At 39.7% G+C, this 17,857-nt stretch overlaps 2 protein-coding genes across 3 annotated transcripts; both read left to right on the forward strand.

The window, feature by feature from the left end:
* Positions 1-4,297: 4,297 nt before the first annotated feature.
* On the forward strand, positions 4,298-6,456 carry LOC124066900 (claudin-10). Its single transcript, XM_046403748.1, has 5 exons — positions 4,298-4,681; positions 4,797-4,958; positions 5,047-5,128; positions 5,275-5,382; positions 5,489-6,456. Exons 1-5 carry the CDS (start codon positions 4,450-4,452, stop codon positions 5,679-5,681), a joined length of 777 nt encoding a protein of 258 aa, XP_046259704.1. The 5' UTR covers positions 4,298-4,449; the 3' UTR covers positions 5,682-6,456.
* Positions 6,457-6,776: 320 nt separating this feature from the next.
* Positions 6,777-17,681, forward strand: dnajc3a (DnaJ (Hsp40) homolog, subfamily C, member 3a). Of its 2 annotated transcripts, none has more exons than XM_046403746.1 (12): positions 6,777-7,022; positions 7,559-7,669; positions 7,762-7,886; positions 8,272-8,346; positions 9,684-9,836; positions 9,978-10,159; positions 10,583-10,702; positions 11,043-11,148; positions 11,250-11,370; positions 15,616-15,748; positions 16,178-16,326; positions 17,101-17,681. In XM_046403746.1, the coding sequence occupies exons 1-12, from the start codon at positions 6,941-6,943 to the stop codon at positions 17,244-17,246; spliced, it is 1,503 nt and encodes a 500-aa protein (XP_046259702.1). In that variant the 5' UTR covers positions 6,777-6,940; the 3' UTR covers positions 17,247-17,681. The 2 variants fall into 2 exon arrangements, with proteins under 2 accessions (XP_046259702.1, XP_046259703.1); XM_046403747.1 differs by having other exon boundaries at positions 6,782-6,928.
* Positions 17,682-17,857: the final 176 nt, after the last annotated feature.

The following is a 17,857-nucleotide window of genomic DNA, read 5'->3' on the forward strand; positions in this document are numbered from 1 at the left end:
ACAGCTGCCTGCTTTGTGAAACTCTGTCACTGATTCAACTGGAGAATCCAGCTGTAAAGACTTTCCCTCAGTGCTAGCACTAGATAGTCAGTCTTTTTTCCTTCTTTTGGGAATACTGGGTTTTGTTCCTATGACTGTGCCTGTTTCCCGGGACTTGTCATGTTGAATTTATTTTGTTTGTCTTTCACTTAAAGAGGACTTGTCAATGCTTGAAAGGTTTGTTGTAATTGCTTTTATAGCCTAAACAAACAAGTGATCGACCTGCACTCCCTCTAAGTTTTGCAAGAAAATTTAAGATGAAGCTCATTGCTGCAAATAAATACCCTGAAGCTGAATGCAAGTCCTCATTTACCTCCAAATATGTCAATGTTTAGCCTTAGTTCTAAGAGCCTGAAAACCTTACCAGGGATTTACTGGTTATCTCAGGTGGATTCTCCCGTGGCTGTCTGGTTTCAGGGATTTACTTCTAAGGTAATATTTGTCCCCAAATTACCTCTGAATGGGAAGTTTCATAACAAGGGGGTCACCAGATTTAAACTTTGTTTCTTTCTTTTTATGTAAACTTGTCCTCAGAATGGAGCAACAGAATGCATATATAGACAAATTGACATTAAGCAGTGGTCTTTGTCTACAGGTATGAACTGGGAACTGCTCTCTTTATCGGCTCCATCACAGGTCCTTTCACCAAAAGGTTTGCATGAGCTACCCAATCTTTCCTTACATTATTCAGAGAACACGTGTTGTAAATATGAATCAATTTTGTTGAGTCACACAGGTGTTGGATTTGTGAAGATTAATCTGTGTTTTGTCTCCTTACAGCCACAGTCAGACAAACTATATTTACAAAAAGGCTGCTGTCTCACATTCTCATATCTCCTCCTATCCAAGGCAGCTGCCACCTCCACACTACAGCAACTCCTCCAGGATGCAACACTTTGATCAGAATGCATGTGTGTGAAGACTGTGAATATAAAACAGTTTTTCATAGTACTGTGCACTGAATGGATTATGTATATATAGTTAAACAATACAATCTATAACATTTGGTACAAATGCAGTAGTTTAATTTTCCTTTGGTGGTTGTATCTGTGCACATTTTGTCAATCTGTAGAGACAATATTTATAACACTTTGTTTTATGATCTCTCACAAAGATCAGGGGAAGTTAGATGTTTCACTTTAACCTAACATCCTGGTAGTGTGGTAGACAGAAATAATCAAACATTTTATGGTCATTACATGCCTGGACCGAAATGAAAAACTGAAAAGGCAGCTAAAGGTGGTGAGACTCATCTCAAGTGGGTGGCACACGTCAGAAAGTTGACAGTAAACATCTCACACAATTGTACACAGCCCTCATCAACACAACTGGCATACGGCACAGACACATTGCTGCTGACTGGACATTTGTTGTTTCTTGTGGTTACTGGTTTCCTCACCTGTATTAGTAAAAGTGCCAAATAAACACTTGCCAGACAAAGACATGAACTTTTTATCCCCGTGGAAAAGTATATTTCTCCAAAGTAAAGAGGAAACAGCAAGATGTAAAAGACAACTTTTTTAAGTCTAGCTGGCAAGCAAGGCTAAAACTAAACAATCGCTCCTCTTTGCTGCCTCATTTGTCATTTTGTGGCAATCAGTAAGCCTCAAACAATGATGGAGAGATGGGCTCTGAAATTATAATATAGTCCTATGGCACTGATGGGCTCTTAAGTGAAGCAAGGCAATAGTTAACTTCACTTTAGAGCAGAGAAAGGTGCATCATGATATTGCACGGTGAGATTAGATTCCATTTATTCATGAACAGGCAGCTGCTTGCATTATTTAACAGATTACAAGGCCCAAAATCATTCCCCCGGTTATCTTCTGCATTAACGACATGTCATCTCAATAATGTGAAGAATTGAGTCAAAGCCAAGTCTAAAATGGTTTAAACTTAATGTTAGCGTTCTAGCGAAAGCTTGAGCACCCAATTTTACAAAACTTTCTTTGTAGGTTTTGAATTCCCAGATGGAGCTGGATGTTGCGGTGATTGCATCACTGCTTTTTGAGCTGTAGACCCTCACACATGCCTTCACACGTGTTGTCTTTGTGAACAGTATTACTAAAATTCAAATACTATTTCTGGCACCCTCCATGATAGCTGCCTTGCACCTTTGCTGCTCTGTTGCATAATAATCTACACAGCTCACACCAGTCTGTGTAATAAATATGTTCAGGCTGAAGGTGAAGTTAACCTTACAATATTCATTTGAGTTTGATTGCGGGATCATTTATGTGTATTCGTGTTGACTGTGGGTGCTTCTTCACAACAGGTGTTTGTGTCTGTATATTTGTATTCAGTTCAGCCTCTGACCTCTGTTAACCTCCAGCGTGTTTTATTTTTCCCATCTGTTCTCTGTACATCTGTAAGATGAAGTACATTTCCCCTCCAGTAGTCAAATAGGTCAGAATTAAGGCCAAAATGCACTGAAATCCAAAACTAACACACCTCATTTGACATGCTCTATTTGATACTCCTATGGCACACTGCAGGCATCAGGTTTGAAGCATCAGCACCACAGAACCAGCAGTATTTTATGAATATGATGAAGTACTCATATTCATGCATAGAGACACAGAAGACCGCAGTGGTATAGCACAAGGTCCATCAAAATACGCACACACCAACACATACACAAACCCATGCAGCCTCTGTGTCAAACCCAGCAAGACTCAATGATGTTGTGTGATTCTGACCTCTCGTGTCTCCTTTACTCAAGTTTTCTCCGGGTACTCCAGCTTCCTCCCACAATACCAAAAACATGCACATTAGGTTAATTGGCTACTCTACATTGTCCCTATAGGTGTGAGTGTGAGAGTGTGTGGTTGTTTGTCTTTGTGTGTTGGCCCTGCGATTGACTGGCGACCAGTCCAGGGTGTACCACGCCTCTCGCCCGTAGTCAGCTGGGATAGGCTCCAGCTCCCCCGTGACCCTGATGGATAAGCGGTATAGAAAATGGATGGATGGATGGAGGGATCAAGGGTGGCTGACTATCCTCTCAAGAGGAATACCTCTCTGCAAAACCTCTGGTGTGCCCCCTGATGTGACAAATGATGGCACTGAACATTTTCCAATATGGGAAACTTGGCAGAGATGCAAGCACTGCACAGGCAGTCACTTATCCCATGTCTGCTGTGGAAAAGTCCATCTTTGTTTGAACAAGGACTGATACTGAAATGATTTTTCTCCCACCCTGCCCATCAAAATAGTGAGTTTGTCATTGCTGCATGATGTAGCAGATGAAGAATATGTATGACATGGCTGTACAACATGGAAAAAATGTTCTGAGTCAGAATTAGAAAAAGAAACTCCAACTTTAACTGCTCAGTACGTTTTTGTTTATTTAAAAAACATGCTGTGAGCAGCACATTTATGAATGTATCAAATATGACACAAAAGTCATATGTAAAGTGTTACTTCATTATTCAGGATTTACAAAGTTATATTACACATAAGAATGTCTCAGGAATATAAGACAATATTAAAAATACCTGCATTATATTATGTAGGTCCCCCTTGTGCCACCAAAATAGCTCTCATCCATCAAGGCATGGATAACTAACATTGTGGGTTGTGTGATGGGACCCCCGTGGATCCTACAGATGCTCAATTGGACTGGGCTCTGTGGTGTTCGGAGGCCGAGGGTATGGCTTGGTTTGCTTGTTGTGTTCCCCAAGCTGTTCCTGGGCAGGTTTTGCAGTTTGGCAGAGCTTGTTGTCCTGCCGGGGCAAGCTGCTGCTGTTGGAGACAGCCGTTGTCATGCCAAAGTTTCATCTCCCTGAATGTCAGGAATGCCAGGGCTGATCACTTAGTGTATTATTCTTCTGTCAACACAATAGATAGATATATAGATAGATACTTCATTGATCCCGAGGGAAATTCAATCATCCAGTAGCCCATTACAGCAGTGTAGGTTAGTCAAAAGTAAGCAAACAAGCAACCAAACAAGGCCTAACTGTTAGTAGGAAAAACAGAATAAACATATACGAAATAAACTAACATATGCTACATGTAACAAAATAGCACCATAATTTATAAATTTTTCACCATGCAGAGATGTGATAAGGTTTTTTCCTTGTTTCATGTGTGTACCATCTCCTCATTCACATCACATTTTAGACTTAAACTCACCATGTAGAGTAGGAGCCAAACGGTGCAGAAAAGTGAACCCATGCTGGTAGGCTCTGGTGTGTCCTACCAACAACAGAGACAAAAGTGACCCTCACAAAACAGAATCACAGTTCAAAGCAAAACATGTGATGATGTACACAAACCACGTTCAGTCTCTGTGTGTGTGAATGATACACCTGAGCAGGGACTTTCAGGCAGACAGCGCTGGACACTGACTGTTGGGCCATCGCTCAGATTTGTCTTTTCTCAGTCTTTAGCTTTAACCTCAAGGCAAGTATGAGTTACAGGACTGTGGTGATGTACATGGAGATTGGCTGCTTTGTGCTCTGTGTATCTGGATGGATTTTGGTCTGTTCCACCATGCCCACAGAGATCTGGACTTGGTCTGAGGTGGACAGCATAGTCTTGACAACTTCAAACTATTTCTCCAACCTGTGGAAGGACTGTATATCTGATTCAACGGGAGTATCTGACTGCAAAGGAATTCCGTCAATGCTTGCACTGAATTGTAAGTGAAATACATTTCACCACAAGGCATGGTAATGATTAAAAGCAACAAACTTAGTCTTTTTTAACGGCATATTATAATACGTGCTTTGCATTCTTCTGTTGTTCTTGGACAGGGGACATTCACATGTGCCGCGCTCTCATCATCATCTCCATTATCTTGTCTTTCTTTGGATCAGTTCTGGTCTTAGTGGGAATGAAGTGCACTAAGATTGGAGGCTCAGAGATTGCTAATGCAAGAGTAACTTTTGCTGGGGGGATGAACTATCTCATCGGAGGTAATAAATAACGCTATTTGAAAAAAAAAATCCCATCCCAATACACTATATGAGTATTTCTAAAATTAATTTGAGCCTATTATTTCAGGGTTGTGTTCGATGATCGCTTTCTCCTATTATGGAAACAAAATTAGAGCAGAATTTCAAGACCCTAACTTCAAAGCTCAGAAGTAGGTACAATTTTCAAATGACATAGATCACATTTACAAACAAATATATGACAAATTCATCTTTTTTTTCGTATATCAGCATTTATCAAATCCTATCTATCAGGAAGTGTTGTACATTTATGCTCCATACCTTTATTTATTGGCAGGTTTGAAATAGGTGTTGGTGTCTTTATTGGCTGGGGAGGCTCAACCTTACTTATTGTTGGAGGTCTTGTTTACAGTAGCTTTGCAGGGAGGGAAGGGTGCCACTCAAGGTAAAATGCTGCTACTGTATTGTTTTTTTTGTTTTTTTGCCCAGCATTTCTATTATTCCACCTACAGAATAAATAACCATTCATTTCCTGGATCTGAACTTCACAGCTCAAAAAGATACCCAGCTTACCAGTTACCTGACGCTTATACAGCTGTTCCAACAAGAAAGAGCATCGTGTCTTCAGCTCGTACAGAGATTAGTGAAAGCCAAAAATCAAGGACCACCAGTGGCAGCAGAGTCAGCAGCATCTCTGGGATCACCACTTCCACAAAGACATCAACCTCGTTTGAATATGTCTGACCTCGCTTTTCGAGAAAAATGTTCTATGTTACTGTCCTTTTGGCCTAATTTTCGCATCAATTACACTTGAGTTTTGGTATTTGTTTTCATTTTTGAAAGACATGGCCAGAATTTTAGTTTATACATTCAAGAAATTGACTAACATCATCAACAGAATGTGAAAAAACAACAGTGTTGGAGTTACTGTATGTCAAAGACATCTACGCACTGTATTGCAGTGCCCATTCCTGTCTCGTCATACAACTTTGTACCTCTAAAGGCAGGTGGTCCAGGTAGTTAGCTAGCTAGTTAGGTAGCTGAAGCCAAAGATAACTACAGAAAACAAGACATTGAGAATCAGTTGGCTGTTAGTGATGTGCTTCGCCCCATATTTTTGGAGCCGCTTTCAAATTCTGGCAATATTTTACAAATTGTCTCTTTATTGATAGCTGACCTCTTGACCCGACCATCTAAAGAACCTAAATTCAGTTCAGCCATCATTAATCTTATTATTTACATCTATGCTTTTCCATATGTGACAATAATAATCTAATAAAATCATTCAACATATAATTTATTAGGACACAAAATATGTGTTTATGAATTATTTTGTGTGTATGAGTGTTTTTGTTTTGACATGAATCATTTTTGAATGTTACTTTCCCTGAATATATTTTGATATACCATGTTAGAGTTCTAATTAGTATAACAGTAATAGCAATTATGTACCATTTTGAATGTATGACGTTTATTTGTTTTACTTCATTAAATTATCTGAGTATTCATACCACTGCTACTACATACTGTTCCCTAATGTACCATTGTCATTAAACACCATACTTCACAATATACTGTATATGACACTAAGATTACATCTTACTTTTACTATATTCTTGCAAAAGCAACACTTTGACAGCAGAACTTTTGCTTTTAATGGAGTACTTAGTGTTTACCTTATATATGGCGAGAGGATTTACATACTTCACGTGTACACACGCACACACACGCGCACACACACACTGTAATGACAGTTAGTGCTGCCGTGGCTCCTCTCTGTTGAACCAAATGAGTTGGGCGTGGTTTTCAAAACAATCTAGCCAATCACAGTCACCCACGACCCGTCGGTTGAATCCGCTGCTATGCTGTGACTGGGAGAGAAGCAATGCTGAACAGCAGCCAGCACATGGAACTGTTGAGAATTAGGTGAAATAGAAATAGTAGTTAAAATAACGAATTTGTGGGACATAACGGGATACGACCTGTCTGGTGTAAGTCTAACCATGGTGTCCGTCGACTATGTAGCTCACAAGATACTGACTTACATCCCATATGTCCTTGTTTTGATTGATCTGAGATATGAAGGTAAGAAGTCCACCATAGCTACTTTAATGGAAAGCTACTGATTATTGAAGTTACCATTAACTAAATAAGAACTTTGACCATGTTTCAGAGAGCTCGTTTTCAGCCAAAGCAACGTTATCCCACAAATGTCAGTGGGGACATTAGCTAGCAAAATCGACAGCTGATGGCTAACATTAAGCTAACTTGGCAAGCTAATCAGTCATATCGAGGCAATCTGTTTTTAGCTCATTAGCTAAAGTTACCGGTTTGTTTAAGCCTGCAGATAATTACGAACTAATTAGCATATCTGACAACTTACTTGGTAACATAAGCTGACGTTTGTGGTGTTTCGTGTAAGCTAACCTAACTTTAACGTAAAGCTACATGTCATTTATCTCTCTAACTTAACTTTAACTTTTAGCTCTTCTGTTCTTTTGTGACTGGTCAATAATTAACGTGAATAAATATAAAATGGAGCACTTTGTTGCAGTAGTCTGTGGCAAAACGCTCAGTGTTGTGGTGGGATATGTTAATGTTGTATACTGTGTGGTTTTCAGGAGTGAAGTGTGGCAGAGATGGGAGTGTGGACAATCATATGGAGATGGGGAAGAAGCTGCTCGCTGCTGGCCAGCTAGCCGATGCCCTCTCTCATTTCCATGCTGCTGTGGGTAAGTGACAGATACATGCTGAGTTTAACTTGGTTTGTACACTGGGAAATATCATTTAATATTTGTGTATTTATGATTTTGTTTTTCTTCAGACGGGGATCCGAAGAACTACATGGCCTACTACAGGAGAGCTACAGTGTTTCTTGCAATGGGGAAGTCTAAATCTGCCCTGCCAGATTTGAGCAAAGTCATTGAACTCAAACCAGATTTCACATCTGTAAGTTTCTGTTTTTATTTAACTCGAAATAGAACTGAACAATTGATTGATAATCAAAATTGCAGTATCGCCAAGTAGAACATATAAATCCTGGTAGCTGCAAGTTTTTGTATCAGGGAAAATGTGTCACGACATACCATTTATAACTGTAGCATTGTGGTGCTTAACAGCTTACAAATCATCAGACATTGTAATTGCAATATCAGCATTTGCACAAATAATTGGAAGAAGATGCTGTACATGTATATGTACTATATGTTCAGGTTTTATAGTTTGAGTCACCTCCACAAACAATTGCATGGGAAACCAGTCAGTCAAGTCAGCTGTGTTATAATTCTGTATTTGCAGTCTTAAGCAAAACAAGTTCTCTTCCCTCTCTTAATAGGCACGACTTCAGAGGGGAAATCTCCTTCTGAAGCAGGGGAGGCTAGATGAAGCAGAGAGTGACTATAAGAAGGTGGTAAGTACAGTAATGTCCAGTTAAAACTCTACTGCAGCGAAACTGAGAAGACAACACTATGCTAGATAGACCGAGTTCACCAGGAGGTGTCAGTGTTGATCTGTAGTTTGGTGTTGCATCAAAACTGACCATAATGTTTATGCTACATTAACATAAGAGCAGTAGTTTAACATATTAACAGCTTTATTGTTGTAAAGGATATTTATGTGTTTCTTTGCAGTGTGAAGACTTGATTTCTTTTGCTTCTTTTGCTGTCCTATAGAATTCACTATGTGCTTGACAACATGAGAGGTTTACTGATGGGGTGAATGGACAGATACACCGCATGCTGTGAGGCCTTCTTAGAGAACAGGGATAGCCTGTATCCATGAGCTTTCTTACAAGATGTAGATAATTAAATTGGCAGAGAACTCTCCTTTGTGCCCTTATGGATCATGTTTAGGTTCTTGTTAAGGATTAAGACTGTGGCTCACTAACCACTAGTAGTAATTCTTAGACTCTAGTTAAAGCTGCTGTATTCTCAGCTGAGGTGATAATGCAAGGAAAAATTTAGTTCCTCCTCTTCATGGATAGGATATGAATGTCATACAGTGCCATGTTGTGCCGTGCAGACCTGCAAAATTTTTCTTTTATTGATGTAAGCCAGTCAGCTTTAGATTAGATGTTTCATTATATGTGGGGTGTAGGTTAGTTCTGTAATTCCTGTTTGACAGGCTGTAATGTAAACCCTCAGGCTCTTGAACTGATGATTACAGTTTTTAAATACAAACTAAACTGTCACTGTCTGGGAGTGTCTAAGGGATAGAAAATTTGTAATTGCAATCAAGTGCGATGCCTCGTCCTTCAAGGGCAAGAGGCCACATTCGAGGGGTCTGACCAGAGATGCATGCTCTCCTGCTGCTTCAGCAGTCCACAACTTTGGCACAGAATAATGCATCACATTTATGCATTACACTTTCCTAAGCTGAGCTCGCAGAAAACACTTAAAGGGTACCTTGGTCTATTTGTAAAGGACTAGCTGAGATTGCTCTTGTGAATATGATGACCTCTGTAATAAGGATGATTATAATGTAATGGGTTTAGGGAATAGTAAGCACTCCTGCTGCTGTGATAGGCAATGTTGGCACAAGAACATCTTCTGAAATGTAAGAACTCATTGGATTGCATCGGTGAAGGATTGAATCCAATGTTGTTAAGCACACTGATTTTCTGAACACTCTGGTCTGCTACACCTCATGTTCCATACATTGTGCTGTCTTTAATCTTTTTCCAGTTCTTTCTGCTTTTTCTTCATGACTTTAAATATGTGATGTAATGTCTTGCTCGCAATGTTGCAGCTGAAATCCAACCCCAGTGACAAAGAGCAGAGGGAAGCCCAGAGTCAGCTGACGAAGTCAGATGAAATTCAGCGGTTGGTAGCTCAGGCACGCAGCAGCTTCAACAACAAGGATTATTTGACAGCTGCTGCCCAGCTTGACACTGTCATTGAGGTAAGATACCTACCTTGTAAGTACTACCCAGTTTTCCTGCAAGCAAGATAACGTCCATGTTATCATCACTGCAGGGTGTACATAGCATTTGTATAGTAAGTATTACTGCAGTTTATAAAAGTTATTGTCCACCTGTTACAGACCTGCGTTTGGGATGTGACCTCTCGTGAGATGCGAGCAGAATGTTTTATTCAAATGGGAGAGATGGGGAAGGCCATCAGTGACCTTAAAGCTGCCTCCAAGTTAAAGAGTGACAATACCCAGGCTTTCTACAAGCTCAGCACCATCTACTATAACCTTGGAGACCATGAGATGTCCCTTAAGTAAGAGCAACTTATAGACAGCTTTCTTTGAGGAAGTACAAGGATTTAACAGTGTCACTTTTGCACCTTGAAATTACCTGTTTGAACAGGTTGTTGTAAACATCATGTACTGAAGCCCTGCTGTAGTGCTATAGAGGGCAATTAGCAAAGTGATACAATAAATTCATACTTATCACACTTGCTTGTTTGTGAGAAGGGGCTGAACAGAATAACTGAATATCTTGCGATGCAACACAACAATCCTGCAGTAAATGGCTCACAAAGTTTGAATACTGTCAGGACTAATTTCTCTAAACTTGAAGGACATTTGCTTGTGCTTCAATGAAGCTTCTAAGTGTTGTGTGTTATTTTTAAGAATATACATCAGGGGATATGGAAAATAAGCCTGTTCTCACCCTTCTCCTCGTATCGCCTGATCTGCAGTGAGGTTCGTGAGTGCCTGAAGCTTGATCCTGATCACAAGCAGTGTTACAGCCATTACAAGCAGGTTAAAAAGCTCAACAAACAGATCCAGTCTGCTGAGGAACTCATCCAAGAGCAGAGGTAGGTGTGTGTGTGTGTCTGTCCAGGCAATTGTATACCCCTGTAAAAATAAAACGATATTCCCTCTGAATAGCAGGGATTGCATCACCTATACAATGACTGCTTCCTTCCTCCAAGCGCTCCGACTTTCTGGTCTCATAAACAAGCATGCAAATCCCATCTAGATGTGAATGGATGTCACATCATATTTGACATATGTAAGATATCGTGTAGTTACAAAACTGAACAGTGCAAATAGCAAGACTGGCATGATGTTTGTGGGTGCAGTGATCCATGTTGCATTGTGCTATATCGACAGTGGCACATTGTTCAACCACCTACATACCTCCTGCTCTTTTAGGTATGAAGACGCAGTGGGCAAATATGAGGCAGTGATGAATACTGAGCCTAAAGTGCTCCATTTTTCTCTTCTTGCTAAGGAGCGCATCTGCCATGCACTGGCACAGGTAAAGACCTCTTATTGCTGCCATTAGATTTTTTGACTCACTCTCTTTGACTTCATTAAACAACACATCTAACCATCATGTTTTACCGGTGTCATGAGCAGGCCCAGCAGGCTAGCAGAGCTATATCGGTGTGTAGTGAAGTCCTCCAGTCGCACCCAGAGAATGTTAATGTGCTCAAGGACAGAGCTGAGGCCTATGTCCAAGAGGAGCAGTATGAGGAAGGTAAGCCTGTCAGTAGATGTATGATCAATGTATTTCTCAAGTTTATTGCATGCAGTCTCTTAAATTCTTTGCACAGGACCAGCATTACACTGAATGCTATTGAGTTTGCTTATCTTCACTGAGCTTATACTCATCGATGCTAGTCAGGTGTTGTAATAACTCTAACTCTACACAAGGGGCCCTTATAGCACTACAAAAAACATAGTGAAATATGGTTGAAATATCAACAGCACATCGTACACATTTTTCTATGGCCACTCTATTTAATGGATTTTTTTATGTCCACATACAAAGCAAATGCTGTCAGGCAGCGTAGAATTTAAATAAGCACAATAAAGAATAAATGTAGATAAATACAGCAAAGGTGTCCATATCTAATTTGGTTGAAGCGTATAATTACTATGTCTAAAGGCTGAAGTAGTCATCTGTTAGAGCGTTTGTCCCATACAGTACAATTAAAATTAGCTATAGAGCACAGTGTATTAGAAGATGTGCTGCTGTTCTTTTTCGTCAAGCCTAAGGCCTTTCTTCAGAGGCAGTGCCAGAACACACACACACATAGCGCACAGCACTTAGCCCTTACTATCTCCATGGAGTCTTTGCTTCATGAGTGAGGCTGAAACAATCATCTCCTATCAGTTGTCAAACTGCATAGTCCAGTGATGGCAGGTTCAGAAATTCCCAATCTGCTTCCTGGCCCCCGTTTTACCTGTCAGCTGGTGTTCTGCAACCACGGTACAAAGAAGTATTGGTTATTTTTTGTCAAAGTCCCTGACTACATTTTATGTTTATCTGTCAATTAAGTGTGACATTTAGTCTAATGCGTCCCACCCCATGTCACTGTCTGTGTGGACCCTGGTTCAGAACAATTTTCACTTCAGCTGCTCAGTGTATTACAGTTTGAAACTCTCACATATGCAGTACTCACTAGGTTGATCAGTCTGAATCAAATATTGTACCGGTAAGCATGTTATTAAATCTAAAAACCAGTGCATGTAAATCACAGTAGTGTAACAGCTGCGAAGGTTCAAAATGTAAAGTGTGATATTTTTTTAATTAATTTATATATATATATAATGAATTATATCCTGACTTTTACTGATATTAATAGGTAAAAAAAAACTATATCAGCCAATATTAACACCATTTATAATTGACCACAAACATCTTTTCGTGCATTGTCTGGCAAAACTTTTCTCATTGGTGCATAAAGGACAACGCTGATACCAATAAATGTTGATTTGTCTGTGGTAGGCCAGTAACAGCCTACCAATGTATTGGTCAGAGCCTACAATGACTATTTAATACCACAAACATATGATACTGAAAGAAGCAGCATACAAAAGAATGGGACAAAGTGCTAAGAAGAAAACCTACCATAGCCTGTTAACTTGATGATTCAAAGCTTGAAGAGGAAAAATAGTGTATAGGATTATATCAATACTGGTAGATACTCCACATAAGGGCAGGTCTAGAAATATTTTCTTTTTCTATCTTAACAATTTTAGTGAAATTTTGAGCTGTTTTTCAGTGTGTCTGGCTCCAACACTCCTTGTATGTCATAAACTAAGACAAAGTGGTGACTCAAAACCAACCAGTGCGATGCACACACAAGTACAAGTTTTCTGTTGTTGTTTTTCAACACTCTGCTGCTAGTTTAAGATTGCATTAAGGGAATTACAGTTGATTTGTTCGAGTGACCACAATTTGTGTCATCCAAATTAGAGACTGCAAATGAAAATCATTTTAACCTCAGACCTGATGCTTTCGGGTGGCTGTACAGGCAGTTAATCAGCTAAAAGGGGAACGCTGTCACACAGAACAGGCTGTCTGCTGTACATGGGACATCCTGGCGAGAAATGGAGAGTAACAAAACTCTTTTAGTGTTTGTTGGGACAGTTTTTGCCTTTATTTTTATAGTAGCTAGAAAGCAATGACATAAGAAAGGTGGGATGGGCAGGTCCTCTGCTGAATTTGAATGTGGAACATTATGATTATGTGGCACACATTTTAAACTTCCAGACTCATCCCCACTTTTTTTCTCTGCAATCAAATATGCCTAATAATAAATCAGTCCATAATAAAGTGAATCAGACGAGCAAAAATGACAAAATTGGAAAACTGAAAGCTGAAAATAAAGCCCTCAGGCTGACTTGTGTGTACTAACAGTTCTTGAAAACTTTATGCAATGTTGATAGATACTTTGATTTACAAATTCTTCAAAAGCTAGCTCTTTGTGCTTTACAGGCACCAAGCTGAAATGTGTTTCTGTTTGTTCACATCCACTTGAGGTCAGTGTGACACTGCAATGTTTAATTTTAGTTGTTTCTCAGTGTACAGATCATGTTCATGTTTGATGTAGAAGTCAACACACTCGCAAAAAGCAGCTATTAAAAAAAAAAAAAAATACACAAATGTCTAGTTAAACCCACAGTTCACAACACCATCACTTCAGGCAGGTGAGCCTCAGATGTAACAACACTAAGATGCTGCAACCGCTGGGGATGCTGGCTGAGCTGAGGCTGCGTGTGTTGTCATTAACATGGCGTGAACACATCAGCAGGTGGGAAGGCCAGACCTCATGTGGGCTTTTAAACTGTCAGGGCCCATGGGAATTAAATTCACTTCAGTACACCTCACGGGGTAAACAAGCTTCAAAACACCCAAACAGCCTGGAGCTGCTGCAGCATGATCTGAAGGTGATGGGGCTTGCTTAATGAATAAAGTGCTTTATTTAATAGGACAAAATGAAGCGTCAGAAATGTTCACAAATGAGTTATTAAAGGACGCTAGTTTAAAAATGGTATATCAGTCATGTTTTGTTATATTGGTGGAGATAGGAATAACAGAATACCATTAATACTGACTGAATTTTTTTTTTCCACCAGGGTTTGTTTGTGCATGTGTTTGATCATGACTATTGATCGTGTTGAATCAGTTATTAAACCACAGTTGATCACATATCTAACTGTAGTATCGGCAAACCTCAACAGCTGATTAAAATGTGTTCTTTCAATGCGATACTTCACGTAAGCGCAGTTATGTCTTTAGATAAATGTGACAACATTTCAGAGTTAAATTGTGTCGATGGGCGGCACGGTGGTGCAGTGGTTAGCACTGTCGCCTCATAGCAAGAGGGTTCCAGGTTCGAATCCCGGTCTGGGCCCTTCTATGTGGAGTTTGCATGTTCTCCCTGTGCCTACGTGGGTTTTCTCCGGGTTCTCCGGCTTCCTCCCACAATACCAAAAACATGCAAATTAGGTTAATTGGCTACTCTACATTGTCCCTAGATGTGAGTGTGAGAGTGTGTGGTTGTTTGTCTTTGTGTGATGGCCCTGCGATTGACTGGCGACCAGTCCAGGGTGTACCCCGCCTCTCGCCCGTAGTCAGCTGGGATAGGCTCCAGCTCCCCCGCGACCCTGACGGATAAGCGGTATAGCAAATGGATGGATGGATTGTGTCGATTTAATTCTTAGTCACGTTAGTGCTATTTTGCCCAAAACCTTCCGATCAAATACCCGATAAACTAATGAGTTTCGTCTAAAGTAAGATGGTGAGCTTAGTATTAATTACGCATGTTAAACATCAGCTTGTTGAGCTTGGCATGCTGATATTAGCATTCAGCTCAAGGCACTGCTGTGCCTAAGTACAGCCTCATAGATCTGTTAGCATGGCTGTGGACTCACATAACCACAGATCACTTTAGATAAATCAGACAGTGATCAAAGTGTCCCAGTGTTAAATTACAAATTATAAATATGAAGCCAACATTCAAAACCATTTGCATGTGAACACAAACTCAACCACAAAGTACAGCAAAAACTCAACTTCTCTGTTGTTTTAATGACTCGTTGTATTAGTGCAGATGCCTGAAGCTGACGGGCAACTGAGAAACAAGAAATCTGATGTGGTCATTGTCCACAGAAGTGTTGATGTCACAATGACTAAATTGAAGAAATTAAGGCACAGATTGAAAAACAATATAATTATTGTTAGCTGATTCTTGCAGTCTTTTGTTTGGTTTATCACCTAATTGGCGGCCCAGACACTTAACATTACCCTGTGACACAGAGGGATTTTAAATGCACTTTTGTGGGGTTCGTGTTTGCCACAACAAGGTCTTAAAGCTTGTGGGGGCTATTTCTGTCAATTGAAGGACTGTCTTAAAGCACTGTACTTCACTTCTCATTAGCTGCTTTGGGTGATTATGCAATGCTGATTCTATCTTGCATTTTCATTTTCCAGCAATTAAAGACTATGAGACTGCTGCAAAACACAGTGAGAATGACCGTCAGATAAAAGAAGGCCTGCAGAGAGCTCAACGACTTCTCAAACAGTCTCAGAAGAAGGATTATTATAAGATCCTGGGTGTGAAGAGGTGGGAATTAATCAGTGGATTTTGGATATTTTGTTTGATTTATATGGGTGAATTCCAGACAGGGAATTTTCTAGATTTTTTTGAGCAAATTCAATATCTTGTTTCTTCAGAAATAGGTGGTTGCCTTGTAAGACTGCATCAGAAAGCAGCTTCTTTTTTCTTTTAGATTGTTGACCGCTGCTGCACAAGAGCCGCACTGCACTGGGGAAAGGGGGGGGGGGGGTACTGCATATCCCTTTTGAACATTTTTATGTCAAAAGAGACATAGATGATTTTTAAAAAATGCTTTTATTTATTTTTGAATTTACTACATTAGAGCCAATGTGGTGACCATGACTCTTGGGAGCTTTATTTGGTTCTGCTGATGTTGAAGGGAAGGGAAACAGTTTCTTTTGTAATTGTGCTGATATACTGTACCTCTCCTCCCAGAACTGCTCAGAAGAAGGAAATTATCAGAGCCTACAGGAAACTGGCACAGCAGTGGCACCCAGACAACTTCCAGGATCCAGAGGAAAAGAAGAAGGCGGAAAAGAAGTTCATAGACATCGCTCAGGCTAAAGAGGTTCTCACTGACCCGGGTAAGAAATGTGTGGTCTGTGGAGTTGGTGAAAAGTTGTTACTGTCAGTCTCCCCGTAAATGTCAGGGCTCTGAGGGGCTGCTGTGAACAGCTCACTACTTGGTGTTTTATCCAAAGAGTTAGAGCCCTTCATTATTTTACTGGGAGTCATTTTTATTACACTTCAGTGGTTTGATCCAAACCACCTTACAAAACCATTGCAGAACAGTACATAGTAGCCAACAGCACCAAAGATTTGTCTTTGGACTATATTGGATTGGACTGTATGAAGTTGATGTTTGACGAATCAGTAAAACTGAATTTGAATTGTTAAAATGAAATATCTGTTGTCGGTTCATATTCACATTATTGCGTCTTAGTACCTACAGGAATGTTTGTTAAATGATTGTCCAAAAGTCATTCAACTGGTGAACCTGTGAACTTGAAATTTTGCCCTATTTCTAATCCTTAAATTATCCAGCATAATTTCATCAGATTCTTATCTGTTCATATCATATATACATCAGAGGCTCTGTGTGTTAACCCTTGAAAGACTTCCACCAGTGTTGCTTTTACATATTATGGTTGTTACTTCTTGGAACAATCTTTTTTCTTGTTTTCTTTCAGCCTTACTGAAAAATGGGGAGGAAAAAAAAATCCATTATTTTCCCCAAAAAATTAATTCTAAGTCCTGGAGGGATTTATTTATAATTCAAACTTATATAATCATTATATTAGTATTGTTTTATGTTGTTCTGTACTGGCATGTCACCTGTTGTTTTTGCTTTTGCTCAGAGATGAGAACCAAGTTTGACCACGGAGAGGACCCCATGGATCCAGAGAGCCAGCGTCAACAAGGCTTCCATGGAGGCTTCCATGGCTTCCAGGGTTTCAACCCATTTGGCTCTGGACCCTTCAGCTTTAAATTCAACTTCAATTGAGGAAGTTCGTATCCAGCACAGCTGGAGCAAATTAAAAATAAATAAATAAAAAATAAAACTTTCCTCCCCATTTAAGAGGGAGATCACGGGCATAGGGAATGTCAATGCATACTGACAAGTCACTAAAAAATGTGGAGCAAATTATTGTGACTTTAATTCACTGACCTTAATTAAAGATGCATCTTTGTTGTTGAATAATACAACTTTGAATTCCATTTGGGAAAGATCTGTTGCTATGCTAACAAATATCTGCCATGTGTGAAGCAGCTTTTACCTGTGAAGTGCAAGTGATTAATTGTGACACTTGCATCCTTTCCATGTATTGTACACTCTACAATTCACATCCATTCGTAAGATTCAATTTGTACATAGGTACAGTGCTATTTTTATATGAATGGAGTTTTTCTGAACTGTAAATAAAGAACTATTTATGTACATTATTGAACTGAAGGGCAGGAGTACTGCTGTATGGGCAGGTTTGAGACTGCTACATTCATAGACAAAAGTGACACTTGGAAATTGTACTTCTTCATCATTGCATTTAACCTTTCCCTAATTGCAACCATCTTAACTGCCTTTTCTTTCACATTAATGCATTTTCACATGGTTTA

The sequence above is a fragment of the Scatophagus argus genome, chromosome 11 (genome assembly GCF_020382885.2).
Source record: "Scatophagus argus isolate fScaArg1 chromosome 11, fScaArg1.pri, whole genome shotgun sequence".
NCBI classification, from domain to species: Eukaryota; Metazoa; Chordata; class Actinopteri; family Scatophagidae; genus Scatophagus; species Scatophagus argus.

Coding starts and splice junctions, on each gene's coding strand:
- LOC124066900 (XM_046403748.1), top strand. CDS start 4,450: ATGAGTTACAGGACTGTGGTGATGTACATGGAGATTGGCTGCTTTGTG. Junction 5,129..5,274: donor CCTAACTTCAAAGCTCAGAA/GTAGGTACAATT, acceptor ATTTATTGGCAG/GTTTGAAATAGGTGTTGGTG. Junction 5,383..5,488: donor AGGGAAGGGTGCCACTCAAG/GTAAAATGCTGC, acceptor TGAACTTCACAG/CTCAAAAAGATACCCAGCTT.
- dnajc3a (XM_046403746.1), top strand. CDS start 6,941: ATGGTGTCCGTCGACTATGTAGCTCACAAGATACTGACTTACATCCCA. Junction 10,703..11,042: donor GAACTCATCCAAGAGCAGAG/GTAGGTGTGTGT, acceptor CTGCTCTTTTAG/GTATGAAGACGCAGTGGGCA. Junction 15,749..16,177: donor AAGATCCTGGGTGTGAAGAG/GTGGGAATTAAT, acceptor CTCTCCTCCCAG/AACTGCTCAGAAGAAGGAAA.